Source organism: Canis lupus, chromosome 30 (genome assembly GCF_011100685.1).
Source record: "Canis lupus familiaris isolate Mischka breed German Shepherd chromosome 30, alternate assembly UU_Cfam_GSD_1.0, whole genome shotgun sequence".
Classification (NCBI taxonomy): domain Eukaryota; kingdom Metazoa; phylum Chordata; class Mammalia; order Carnivora; family Canidae; genus Canis; species Canis lupus.
In genome coordinates this window covers 10,269,231-10,283,782 of record NC_049251.1, presented here as the reverse complement: position 1 = coordinate 10,283,782, position 14,552 = coordinate 10,269,231, and the positions used below count along the sequence as shown (strand labels likewise).

Genomic DNA, 14,552 nt, shown 5'->3' with positions numbered 1-14,552 from the left:
CCAATAACGAAGCAGCAGAAAGAGAATTTAAGGAAACAATCATATTTATAATTACATCCAAAATAATAAGATGCTTAGGAATAAACCTAACCAAAAAGGTGAAAAACCTGTACTCTGAAAACTAAAATACTGATGAAGAAATTAAAGACAGCACAAGGAAATGGAAAAGGCATTCCTAGCTCATGGATTGGAAGAACAAATATTCTTAAAATGTCTATACTACCCAAAGCAATCTGCACATTTAATGTAATCCTTTTTTTTTAATTTATTTTTTATTGGTGTTCAATTTACTAACATATAGAATAACCCCCTCATTTAATGTAATCCTTACCAAAATATCAACAGCATTTTTCACAGAACCAGAACAAATAATGCTAAAATTTGTATGGAACCACAAAAGACCCTAAATAGCCAAACCAAGAAGAAAGGCAAACTGAAGCGTCAGAATTTGGCACTTCGAGTTATATTACAAAGCTGTCGTATTCAAAACAATATGGTGTGGTACTGGCACAAAAATAGACACATAGATCAATGAAACAATAGAAAATCCAGAAATAAACCCCCAATTATATGGTCAATTAATTTTTGACAAAACAGAAAGACTATCCAATGGGACAAAAACAGTCTCTTCTACAAATGGTGTTGGGAAAACTGGATAGCAACATGTAGAAGGAGGAAATTGGACCACTTTCTTTTTTTTTTTTTTTAAAGATTTATTTATTTATTTATGATAGATGGGGAGAGAGAGAGAGAGGCAGAGACACAGGAAGAGGGAGAAGCAGGCTCCATGCCGGAGCCTGACGTGGGACTCCATCCCGGGACTCCAGGATCGTGCCCTGGGCCAAAGGCAGGCGCTAAACCGCTGAGCCACCCAGGGATCCCCGGACCACTTTCTTACACTATGCACAAAAATAAGTTCAAAATGGATTAAAGACCTAATGTGAGGGACACCTGGGTGGCTCAGTTGGTTATGCATTGAACTCTTGATTTCTGCTCTGTTCATGATCTCCAGGTTGCTGAGCTCCTCTCCTCCCTGCAGTCAACTTGTCCCTCTTTCTCTGCTTCCCCCTATTCCTCCAACTCCCATGCTCTCTCTCAAATAAAATCTTTAAAAAAAAAAAAAAAAGACCTTAATGTGAGACCTGAAAGCATAAAAATCCTAGAAGAGAACACAGGCAGTAACTTATTTGACATTGGCAATAGCAACTTCTTTCTAGAAATGTTTCCTGAAGCAAAGGAAACAAAAGCCAAATAAGCTATTGAGACTTCATCAAAATAGCTTCTGGGCAGTAAAGAAAACAATCAACAAAACTAAAAGGCAGTCTATAGAGTAGAAAAAGGTTTACAAATGACATATCCAATAAAGATTTAGTATCCAAAATATATAAAGAATTTATAAAACTCAATATCCAAAAGCCAGTTTAAAGTCAATTTACATAAAGTTTTTAAAAGGTGAACCTATTTATGGTTGGCATGTTGAGCTGCGGGAGAGCAAACACAGCCTTATATGTAATCAAGTATCTATAACTTTGTTACCTGTTATGGAACTTTATGTAAATTTTTAATTCTAAGTATATGTTAGCTTATAAAACTCCTAGAACAAGTTTTATGAGTTTATCATAGCTAAATAAAACTTTTATTTCTTTGCCATGAAAATTGTTTTTAACATTTTAAGGGGACACCTGCTAATTTAAGGTATAGTGAACAATTCTGTGTTCACCTTGTCAAAACTATGATTTTGTACAAATTATTTAGCCTTTGTTCTTACAGACCAAGAGTTATAATTTTCCATCCCTATTGATTTTTCTAGGGTTCCTTCATTCTGTTGATAATATGTTGCCTACATAACATTGCCCAGTGGACTGAGCAGTCAGTTTCATAGCTTGAGACAAGGGTGTTCCTTTCCCAAAATGGCTAGGGCCTTAGCTACATAGATAACTTGTGGGCGGATGTTCTATGCCCTATTGGCAAGTTGGATTAGTACATGATGAATAAACTTCTTTTACCTTCTGTTTCTGTGTAATTTCACAGAAGGTGTAGCTAGATTCAGGAAGCAAAGGCATGTTCATTTTAACATATATCTATTCAAAAACTCCTCTTTATTATTTGGCAGTATGAAAGATTTGAAAAATTGATAGTGAGTAGTTGAATTGGATATCAATTGTGTTTGTTTTGAAGAGCAGAAGGTTTTAATTTTTATTAAGTCTATTTTACCCTTTTTTAAAAATGCTTGGTGCTTCCTCTGCCCTGTTCAAGAAATCTTGACCCATCCCAAGATGTCAAGAGTTTTCTTCTATGTTTTCACCAAGAAGTTTTATGGTTTTGGCTTTTATTTATTTATTTTTAAAGATTTTATTAATTTATTTGAGAGAGAGAGGAGCGGGGGCGGGGGCAGAGGGAGAAACAGACTCCCTACAGAGGAGAGAGCCTGAAGTGCTGCTCAGTCCCAAGATCCTGAGATCATGACCTGAGCCAAAAGCAGATGCTTAACCAACTGAGCCACCTAGGTGTCCCTGGTTTTGGCTTTTATATTTAAGCCTGTGGTTCATTTCAAATTAATTTTTGTATATGACATGGAGTATGGAATGAAGTTATTTATTTATTTATTTATTTTAATTAAGTAGGCTCCACACCCAGTGGTGAGCCCAGCACGGGGCTTGAACTCCCATCCTGAGATCAAGACCTGAGCTGAGATTGAGAGTCCGATGCTTAATTGAGCCACCCAGGCACCCCAGTGGCTCTCCTTTTTGTTTTAAACTATGTACTTTGAAATTCATTTTTAAAATTTACATAAATTTAATAATTTTTTATTATACAGTCCTGTGAGTTTTGACATTTGTCAGCAGTTGTGTAACCATCATCATAATATAGATATAGAACAATTCCATTGCACTCAAAAACTCCCTCACTTCAGAGGCAGCTGAGTGGCTTAGTCGGTTAGCTCAGGTCATGATTTCAGGGTCCTGGGATCACTCTGAGCTGGACTACCTGCTCAGCAGGAGAGTCTGCTTCTCCCTCTGCTCTTCCCTCTGCTCATGCTCTCTCTTTCTCTGTCTCTCAGATAAATAAATAAAATATTTTAAAAAATTCTCTCACTTCTACTTTGTAATAAACCCCTGGCAACCACTATGCAGTCCTCCATCTTGATAGTAGTTTCTTCTTTTCCAGAATGTCAGATAAATGGAATCATACAGTATGTAGCCTTTATAATTTTTTTAGAATATAACTTTAATGTGTACAAATACAAAAATATGTATAAATGCCACTTTTTACATAACTATGAGACAAACATGAAATACCAATAAAACCAGAAAGCCGGCCCACTTCAAATCAATAATATTAATTTAATTGGAAGGATGTTAAGTGCAACTAAGTTGTCAGTGCTAGGTTGATACTAGAGATCTGTGCACTCAAACATCTGTTTCCCTTAGTTCTGTTCATTTAAGCTTGCTGTTACTGAATGGCGTTGAAAGTTGGTCAGGCTGGGCTGGTCGGATGGTTTAGGATAAACATACCTCACAGTTAAGCTCAAATGGCCAGTAAGTAATCCCCAAATGTCATTTTTTTAAAAGATTTTTTATTTATTTATTCATAGAGACACAGAGAGAGAGAGGCAGAGACATAGGCAGAGGGAGAAGCAGGCTCCATGCAGAGAGCCTGACATGGGACTCTATCCAGGGTCTCCAGGATCATGCCGCGGGCTGCAGGCGGCGCTAAAGCACTGTGCCACCGGGGCTGCCCCCTAAATGTCATTTTTAACAGGACATTTATTGATACTTGGAAAACTGTCTTGTTTGATTGAAGGTAAGAGTGGAATGGTGGTGTTATTGAAACCTGCATATAGTGTCAATGACATATTGTGAGAATCAGGAATTTGCCATAGAGATGAGCTCTGCTTAGTTCACACAGATCCTGGCACAGTGACTATGTCCCCAGTTGCTAAGAGGCAGTACATAGCCTTTTGAGTTTGACTGCTTTTACAATAATGGATTTTGCATGTATTGATAACTTATTTTATTGCTGAGAAGTATTCCATAGTTTGTAACACCAAACTATGTTTGTTTATAATTCACCAGCTGAAGAACAGTTGGGTTATTTCTCAGTTTTGTCAATTTAAAGCTGCTATAACATTCAAGTTTTTCTGTGAATATAAGTTTGTTTAAGATTTTATTTATATATTCACGCGAGACACAGAGAGAGAGAGAGAGGCAGAGACCTCGGCAGAGGGAGAAGCAGGCTCCATGTAGGAAGCCTGATGTGGGACTTAATCCCAGGACTCTGGGATCACACCCCGAGCCAAAGGCAGGTGCTTAACTTCTGAGCCACCCAAGCATCCCATAAGTTTTCATTTATTAGGTAGATACCTAGGAGTTTGATTGCTGTGTTATAAGGTAAATATATGTTTAACTATAAAGAAACTACCAAACTCTTTTGTAAAGTGGCTATACCATTTTCAGTTCCTACCAGCATTTTCCTTTTCCAGTTTTCTGCATCCTTGTTAATACTTAGTATTGTCAAAAAAAAAAAAATACTTAGTATTGTCAGATTTTTATTTTATTTTTTACCTACACCTTAATAGGTTGTGTAGGGGTAGCTCACTGTCATTGTCATTTGTATTTCTCTGATGACTAATGATATTGAGCTATTTTCATGTACAAATAAACATGGCAAATAAGCCATCTATAATAGTTTCTTTTGAAGAGCAGAAGGATTTAGGTTTACTTTTGATGAGTTGAATTTATCCTTTTTTTTTTTTAAATTTTCTTTAATTTTTATTTATGATAGTCACATACACAGAGAGAGAGAGAGGCAGAGACACAGGCAGAGGGAGAAGCAGACTCCATGCACCGGGAGCCCGATGTGGGATTCGATCCCGGGTCTCCAGGATCGCGCCCCGGGCCAAAGGCAGGCGCTAAACCGCTGCGCCACCCAGGGATCCCAATTTATCCATTTTCTTTTATGTTTAGTGCTTTTGGCATTCTAAAAACTCTTTTGCACTCATTCATTTTGATTTCTCAGTAAATGTTACGATTCCTTAAAAACAATTAAACTAATAGTGTGGGGGAATGCTTTGTCTATACAATCCCTGACTGGTAATAGAATTGTCTTCACAGACCAGGAGTTTGCCCATTCCAGAAGGGAAGGGTAATTCTCATCCACTTCAGCTGCTCTTTCTTTTTCCAGGTATATGTGGTATATGGGCAACTACTTATTTCCAAGGCTTTTTTTTCTTTTTTTTTTTTTTTAATTATCCACTCTCCTTTTACCCACTTTCCTTTTGTATTGGTGAGGGATAAAATAATATATTGAAAATCACTTTCTCTGAAATTATAGAATCATGCCATTATTTGTCCCCCTATATCTTCAAGAGGAAACTTGTAACAAAGCCTAATTTTCATTTTCTTTCAGTGGTGGGATCAGCAAGTAGATTTTTATACTACTTTCTTGCACCATTTGGCACAGTTGGTGCCAGAAATTTATTCTGCTGAAATGGACCCAGACTTGGAAAAGCAGGAGGAGAGTATACAAATGTCCATATTCACTCCACTGGAATGGTACTTATTTGGAGAAGATCCAGATATTTGCTTAGAGAAATTGAAACACAGTGGAGCATTTCAACTCTGTGGAAAGGTATTCAAAAGTGGAGAGACAACCTATTCTTGTAGGTAAGAATTAGAAATTTACAGGATTGGTTATAATTTCAGACTTGGTATTTTGTACTTATTTTGTGATGTATTTTTTTTTGCTTATTACTATTTATAATATAATTAATCATACTTAATTTCCTTTTATTATGCAGTTATAAGTCTGTTTTTGCTTATACAGCTTCTTTTTGCATATATGATTTAAACAGTTGTCTCACTTTCTTATTTTCTCTAAAAATATATAAGTGATGGCATTTTACCTTGTTTGTAATATAGTCCACATAATTTTATCTGAAATCAGGTATATTTTCAGAATTCTGAACACTTCTCCATCAGTGTCAGGGCAGGATCCTACCATCAGACATAGCATTTCTGTAAGAAATCTATGAATATTCACAGCAAGGGTATAAATAAAGTCTATAGTCTCATGTCATTTCAGGTCAGTTTTTGCTACCAAGTGAGATTTAGTGTCAAGGGATTGTGGGCTTTTAGAAACAGAATTCATTTGAATAGAAAAGGTCATTGGTAGGGGAACTGGAAGTAGCTTTAGGCTTTTTGCCCTTTGTGAGAGTGGGTGCCTTACACATCAACATGGCACAGAGAATGATAGCCTTAAGTTTTCATCTTGTAGATCTTAGCTGCCTTCTAGGTTTGTTTTTGCTTTTTTAAGATTTTATTTATTTATCTGACAGAGAGAAAGAGAGCGAGAGAGAGAGAGCAAAGTAGGGAGAGAGGCAGGCAGAGAGAAAGAGGGAGAAGCAGGCTCCCAACTGAGCAGGGAGTCTGATGTGGGGCTTGATCCCAGGACTTTGGGATCATGACCTGAGCTGAAGGCAAATGCCTAACCAACCGAGCCACCCAGGCACCCCTGCCTTCTAGTTTTAATGGATTTTTCTCCCCTTTATTAGAAGTAGTTCAGGTTAGGAGTGAATTTTTAGACTTTATAAACTCAGAGAATTGGTTTTGGCTTCATTATAATTCCAGATTTGACTAGTTTAGATATAGTTAACAGTTTAGAACATAATATCTTTATCCTGTTCTTTTCTCAGGAAAAAGTCAGCTTTGTATTTTGTGTACTATTTTGCTACATAGGTAGTAAGGTTTGTTTATTTTCTTAAATATATTTTAGCTGAAGCCCAATTAGTTTCAGCTAAAGCATAATAGACATTTGTAGATCTCACTTCCCTGAAAGTGTCATGGAGACATTTTAAATTGTGAAAACTTGGGGAAATGGTACTGGCGTCTAGTGGGTAGAGGCCAAGGTTGCTGCTTAAGCATCCTCTGATGCATGGGACAGTCTCTTCTATCTCCAGTAAGTAGTTACTCGGTTTGGAATGTCAGTACTGTTAAGGTTGAGAAATTCTGCTCTATATAGGTCAGTAGATCATATATATTTTTGAGAGTATGATTAGGCAATCTTTATTTCCTAATAGCCTTCAAAATCATTTTTTTAATTTCCCAATTCTATTTTCTTTTTAAGACTTCAACTCTTCTAAGTCAGATATTTTAAAAATTGATTTTGCACTTTGCACCAATTTGTGTTGCTCTGAAAATGTTAGATAAGATAATGAATTTTAAGAGTTATTATTAGAGAAGAGATTAAGAGATTGATTTTTGTTTGTTTATTCAATAAATATTAATTGAATAACTACCATGTGCCTGGTACTGTTCCAGGTGCTTGGGACATAACAATATACAAAATAAAGAAACATTCCTGCCCTTATGCTGCTTGCATTCTAATGAATTTTGTCTTTATCCAAGCCTCATTTACCAGTGAACAATCAGTGTTTGCAAAAATATGTTTATAAATTCAAGAAGATAAGACAATGACAGATAATGGAAAGAACAGCTAATCATTTTTCACAAAACTAATTTTGATTTGCAATTTAGCAGTCTGAAATCAGGTGAAAACTCAAAGTAATGAGGGTGATTTAAGAAGCAAAATCAAACCTATATATTCAAATTTGGCTAAAATTATTTGGAATTTAGTTTTTGAGGCATTTCTATATTCAGCTTATACCACACAGGAAACTCATTCCCATTTTTTATAGTCATACCTTAAGCATCATTGGCATCCTCTAAATTTTGGAATCTAATTTTTAATGTTTTTCAGGGACTGTGCAATTGACCCAACATGTGTACTCTGTATGGACTGCTTCCAGAATAGTGTTCATAAAAACCATCGTTACAAGGTATGAAAAAATCCATAAAATCTCTAGATTAGCCATCTAGTCCAAATCCCTACTAATACTTGAATTCCTGCTACAATAGCTATGATATGTGAACCTTTAGCTTTGGGTAAGTATCATGTGTTAGGAGATCTACTACCTCAAGAGGCAGCCCTTAGTAATTTTTTTGTGAGATACATCATTTTTATACAAAAGATTATAGAAAGCATTTGAACAACTTAAAGAATAACTATTAAGCAAACACCTATGTAGCCACTACTTAGGTTAAGAATAGGCTTTGATACCTCTCAGAGGCCTCCTGTTTATCCCTTCTAGATCACAGTCCTCCCCCCCCCCTTTTTTTGCCTTCTCCTCTTATGATAACCTTTCTCCTCTTAGTTTATCACCCAAATTACATTGAATAGTTTTATCTGTTTTTGTGCTTTATATAGATGGAGTAATGCTGTATATTTTTTTGTTCAGTAGCTTCTTTCACTCAGTATTATGTCTAAGCTATGTAGTTTGTCCAGTGACCTTATAGTATTCAATAATCCATATTGTCTTTATTCGTTTTACTGTATATGTAGATTGTTTCTAGTTTGGGGCTGTTATAAATAGTTGTGCTGTGAACATTTTTTTTGTGTGTGTGTGTGTGAACATTCTTATGTGTGTATTTTGGTACACCTGTCCAGTAGTTTCTCTAAGATATATATCTGGAACAGAATGCTGAATTCTAGGTTATGTAAATCTTTAGTCATAATAAATAATGTCACATTGTTTTCAAAAGTGGTTATACCAATTTATAGTACCCATTGCTGCCCAATCTTGGAAGATTTGGTGTTGTCAGTCATTTTAATCTTAGCTGGTCTGGTCGGTATATGATAGTATCACATTGTGGCCTTAATTTTCCTAATTACTATTTAATTAGGTTGAGAGCTTTTTCCTCCTTGTTACATTTTTAGACAACTTTGTTATATGGAGCTGAAATGTATTTCTCAAGTGTTTGTATTGATTGTATATTTTGTATATTCTGGGCTTAGATGTTGATATTGATGATTCTCTTTCACATTCTGTTAAACATGCCTAAGATTCTGTGTAAATGTATATAACATCTTAAAGTTACATCTTTGTCTTCCATAGAGTTGAAAGCGCTGTTTATGTTATGAGACTGGCCTCAATATTACCACTTCTATTTCGGGAGGTGATGGGTTATAGGTGTAGATTATAGGTATTATTGTGCACAAGAATAAACAGATTGAGAAAAAAAACAAAACAAAACAGATTGAGGAACCTATGATATAGTATGATTAAAATGTTTTCCCAGGATTGTAAAGCTAATCGCTGATGAGATTTATAAAGTTAAACCTTGATCATATTTGATATTTCCTCATCACCTTCACTTACAGTATTTCTTATGCTGAAGAACCAAAGAAAGAATGCCAGAAGTAGAGACAGGTGGAAGTTATTAATTTCCTGGGAGACTAATGGGGACAGATGGTAAAAGGCTCAAGACCAAAGTTTTCCAGTTTCTCAGATTTAAAGACTTCTAAGTTTATGCATTCCAACCTTTGGGATTTTGTGGGTCAGTATAATTTCCAAAAATTTTGGGTAAGACAGGGTTTTCAAATTTTTCTTTGGCCAAGTAAGCTCAGTTTTAATGTTAAAAAGAACATATGGACAGCAACCAAATACACCTGCCATTTCCTAGCATTTTATAAAGGAAAAGACATTTTAATTCCAGAAAAATAGAATAATCCCAGAATAAGAACTAGTCCTTTGAACTGCACCCATGGAGCTCTGTGAAAGAACTCTCTACATTTTTTCCTTTTCTGGTTTTTCTGTAGACTGGTAAAAACTTGTTTATTAAATTTTGGGAATCTTTTCACCAAACTACCTTCAAGTTGTTAAAGTTTACCAGTTTACATCACCACCACAAAGCAATCTTTTATGGAACATACTTCAGTTTACCATCTTGAGGTTTTGCAGAGCTCTTCTTATAGAAGAAGGAGCTTATATGGCTTATTCAAGAACCATTGAGTCATCAGAAGGTTTGGCTATTTTATGACTAATAAAAGATTATGTCTATTGTCTATAAGCTTTAGCAAATACTACACATCAAAAGTGAGTGTGAAGGGAAGTAGAACACATTTGATGAAAGAATAAATTGATACACTCTGGAATATACCTGTATGTGTGGTGAAACTTTTTAAGAAAGCAAGGGATAGACAGCCCAGGTGGCTCAGTGGTTTAGCGCCGTCTTCAGCCCAGGGCCTGATCCTGGAGACCCGGGATCAAGTCCCACATCGGGCTTCCTGCATGGAGCCTGCTTCTCCCTCTGCCTGTATCTTTGCCTCTCTCTCTCTCTGTGTGTGTCTTTCATGAATAAATTAATAAAATCCTAAAAAAAAAGAAAAAAGCAAGGGAATGACTAAAACATAATTCAGATGAGTAGTAACTTCCAGGGCAGGTAAGAGAATGGGACTTTGGATAATCACATAGGCAGTTTCAGGAGTATTAATGTTCTTTTGGGTTGGATGCTGGGTTCATGGTTATTCATTTCATTGTTATACTTTGTAACTTCCTTATACACTGTATATTCTTTTGCATAATAAAACACTTCATAAAAGAAAAAAAAAGCCATTAAAAAAATTGGAAGAGATAAGAAGGGATATGTGTTGCTCCAGAGAAGAGGAAGAAGAGTAATGACAGGGAACAGACTGAAGATTGGACTCTGTGTGAAGAAGACAGGATCAAGAAAAGCCTTTAATGGCAGAAGAGCCCAAAATAACTTGAGAGCAAGAAAATAACAAAGTTGAAATTTTGAACTATTTGTTCTGCTCTGTGTGTGCCTTCATGATTTCTTGGTTCTCTGTAGTTTATCCCTTAAGAAAACCTATAGTCAGTTAAATAGGGTCTTAGGATCTAACAAAGAAAGTGGTGACAATAGTTGATAACACCGTATCTGTGTCATATTTTGGTACTTCTCACAATAGTTCAGGCTTTTTCATTATTATATTTGTTATGGTGATCAGTGATCTTTGATATTACTATTGTAATTGTTCTGGGCTGTCACAAACTGCACCCATATAGGATGACAAATTTAATTGATAAAGGTTGTGTCCTGACTGCTCCACTGACTGGCCGTTCCTCTATCTTTCTCATTCTCCTCAGGCCTCCCTATTTCCTGAGACTCAAATGTATTGTATTTATGCCAGTTAATAACTCTGCAATGGCCTTTAAGTATTCAAGGGAAAGGAAGAGTCACACATCTCTCACTTTAAATCAAAAGCTAGAAATGATTATGGTGAAAGCTGAGTTGGGCTGAAAGCCAGACCCCTTGTGTCAGTTAGCATGCAAAGGAAAGTTCTTGAGAGAATTAAAACTGCTACTCCAGTGAACACATGAACGATTAGGAAGCAAAATACCATTATTGGTGATAAGTCTGAGTGGTCTAGATAGAAGATCAGATCAACTACAACATTCTCTTAAGCCAAAATCTAATCCAGAGCAAGGCCATAACCCTCTTATAATTCTGTAAAGACTGAGAGAAGTGAGGAAACTACTGAAGAAATGTTTGAAGCTGGCAGAAGTTGGTTCATGAGATTTAAAGAAAGAAGCCATCTCTATAACATAAAGTGCGAGGTGAAGCAATAAGTGCTAATGTAGACAACTGCAGCAAGTTATCCAGAAGATCTAGGTAAGTTCATTAATGAAGGTGGCTCAACAACGGTTCTTCAGTGTAGGCAAAACAGCCTTGTATTGGAAGAAGATTCCATCTAGGACTTTAATAGCCAGAGAGAAGTCATTGCCTGGCTTTAAAGATTCAAAAGAGAATTCTACCACTGAAGACAGAACATGGAAGACTCCTAACTCTGGGAAACGAACTAGGGGTGGTGGAAGGGGAGGTGGGCGGGGGGTGGGGGTGACTGGGTGGCGGGCACTAAGGGGGGCACTTGACAGGATGAGCACTGGGTGTTATTCTGTATGTTTGCAAATTGAACACCAATAAAAAATAAATTTATTATAAAAAAATTAAAGATTCAAAAGATATGCTGACTTTTTTGTTACAGGCTATTGCAACTGATGGCTTAAAGTTGAAGCCATCATTTACGTTTCTGAAAATCCCGGGGCGCTTAAGAATTAGGTAAAACCTAGTTTGCCTGTGCTCTATAAATGGAACAACAAAGCCTAGTTGACAACATTTCTGTTTACAACATGGTTTACTAAATATTTTAAGTCCACTGTTGAGACCTACTGCTTAGTAAAAAAGATTGTTTTCCAAGTATGACTACTCATTGACAGTGCATCTGGTTACCCACAAGCTCTGATGGAGATGTACAAAAAGATGAATGTTGTTTTGATGCTCACATAGCATCCATTCTGCAGCCCATGGATCAAGGGGTCATTTCAACTTTCACGTCTTATTATTTAAGAAATACATGTCATAAAACTGCAGCTACTATAGATAGTGATTCCTCTGATGGGTCTGGGCAAAGTAAATTGAAAAGTTCATGGAAAGGATTCGTCGATTTTAGATGCTATTAAGAACATTCATGATTCATGCGAAGAAGCAAAAAACATGAATAAGAATTTGGAAGAGGTTGATTCCAACCCTCATGGATGACTTTGAGGGGTTCATGACTTAAAAGACTTCAGTGGAGGAAAATAGTTGCAGTTGTGTTGGGAATAAATAGCAAGAGAACTAGAATGAGAAGTGGAGCCTGAAGATATGACTGAATTGCAATCTCATGATAAAACTGTAATGGATGAGGAGTTGCTTTTGATAGATGAGCAGAGAAAGAAGTTTCTTGAGACAGAATTTACTCCTGGTGAAGATTGTTGAAATGATATCAAAAGATTTAGAATATTACATAAACATAATTGATAAATTAGTGGTTGGGCTTGAGAAGATTGACTTCAATTTTGGAAGAAGTTCTAGTGTGCTATCAAAAACATTGCATAGAAAAGAGGAATTGTTCATGAAAGAGTCAGTCAGTGTGGTATACGTCATTGTTGTCTTATTTTAAGAAATTGCCACAGCCACCTCTTCTTCAGCAACCACCACCCTTATCAGTCAGCAGCCATCTACATCAAGGGAAGACCCTCCACCAGGGTTATGACTGAAACCTTAGATGATGGTTAGCTTTTTTGTTTGTTTAAGATTTATTTAAGAGAGAGAAAAAGAGCACGAGCAGGGGAGAGACAGGCAGAAGGAGAAACAGACACCCCACTGAGCAGGGAACCTGACTATCCCAGGACCCTGAGATCATGACCAGAGCTGAAGGCAGATGCTTAACTAAGCCAACCAGGCACCATCATGGTTAGCATTTTTAACAGTAAAGTATTTTTAAATTAAGGTATATACATCATTTTCTAGACATAATGGCACTTAATAATTTAGATACTTAATAGACTATAGTGTAGTGTAAATGTAGCTTTTTTATGTACTGAAAAACCAAAAAAGTCATTAGACTCACTTTATTAGGCTATTTGCTACATTTCGTGGTCTGAAACTGAACCTGTCCTCTCAGGTATGCCTATATTCATACTATCATCCCCTTTAATTAGAAATAAATGTTTTCAAATGAAGTTTATAAAGTTGTGAAAGAAAAAAATTCTCATGGTATACTTTTATATGGAAAAACAGAATATGTAAAATGCTTTCAATTTTTGGTGTTTCTTTTAAAACATTCTGTATATAATCTTTAGCCATACTTTATTTACCTATTATTGGGGAATGTAATTAGGATTCAGTTGTGTTTTTTTTATGGTCAGCAGTGTTGCTATAAACATCTTTTTTTTTTTTTTGTTTTTAAGATTTATCTATTTTGAGAGAGAGCATGCACGAGCAAGCAGGGAGAGGGGCAAGAGGGAGATGGGGAGAATCTGAAGCAGACTTCACACTGAGCATGGAGTCCAACCCAGGGCTTCAACTCACCATCCTCAGATCATGACTGAACCGAAATCAAGAGTCAGATGCTTAACCAGCTGACCATCTTGCTATAAACATGTTTATGTGCAAATCACTTTTCTACATGTAGGATTATTCCCTTAGGATAGGTTCTCAGAAGTGGAATTATTAGATTAAAAAATGGACATTTCAGGAAATAAAAAGACAAGCTACAGACTAGGGGAAAATCTTTGTAATACATGTATGTGATAAAGGACTGGTATCCCAAATGTACAAAGTACTCTTAAAACTAAACAGTAGGAAAATTAACAGCCCAGTTAAAAAATGGGTGAAATATCTGAAACAGACTTCACTAAAAAGATATGTAGGTGGAAAAAAAAAAAGATAATGTAAGTGGCCAATAAGTACATGAAAAATGTCCAACTCTTCTGTTATTAAATTAAAACAAGGATGAAGTACCCCTATGCACCTATTAGAATGGCCAAAATCCAAAACACTGACAACACCAAATGCTAATGAAGATAGGACCAACAGGAGCTCATTCATTGCTGGGGGAAATGCAAAATGGTGCAGCTACTTTTTTTTTTTTTTTTTGAAGATTTTATTTATTTATTCATGAGAGGCGCAGAGAGAGACAGGCAGAGACACAGGCAGAGGGAGAAGCAGGCTCCATGCAAGGAGTCCAATGTGGACTTGATCCCGGGACTCCAGGATCATGCCCTGGGCTGAAGGCAGGCGCTAAACCATTGAGCCACCCAGGGATCCCCAGTCTAGCTACTTTGGAAGACATTTTGGCAGTTTCTTGAAGAAGTAAACATTCTGCAACCA

At 36.3% G+C, this 14,552-nt stretch overlaps 1 protein-coding gene across 3 annotated transcripts in view; it reads left to right on the top strand.

The window, feature by feature from the left end:
* UBR1 (ubiquitin protein ligase E3 component n-recognin 1) overlaps positions 1–14,552 on the top strand; it is a 140,278-nt gene that overhangs the window by 17,586 nt on the left and 108,140 nt on the right. For all 3 annotated transcript variants that reach the window (XM_038580190.1, XM_038580192.1, XM_038580191.1), the window contains 2 exons: positions 5,410–5,666; positions 7,759–7,837. In XM_038580190.1, coding sequence (XP_038436118.1) covers positions 5,410–5,666; positions 7,759–7,837 — 336 coding nt within the window. The remainder of the gene's footprint in view (positions 1–5,409; positions 5,667–7,758; positions 7,838–14,552) is intronic.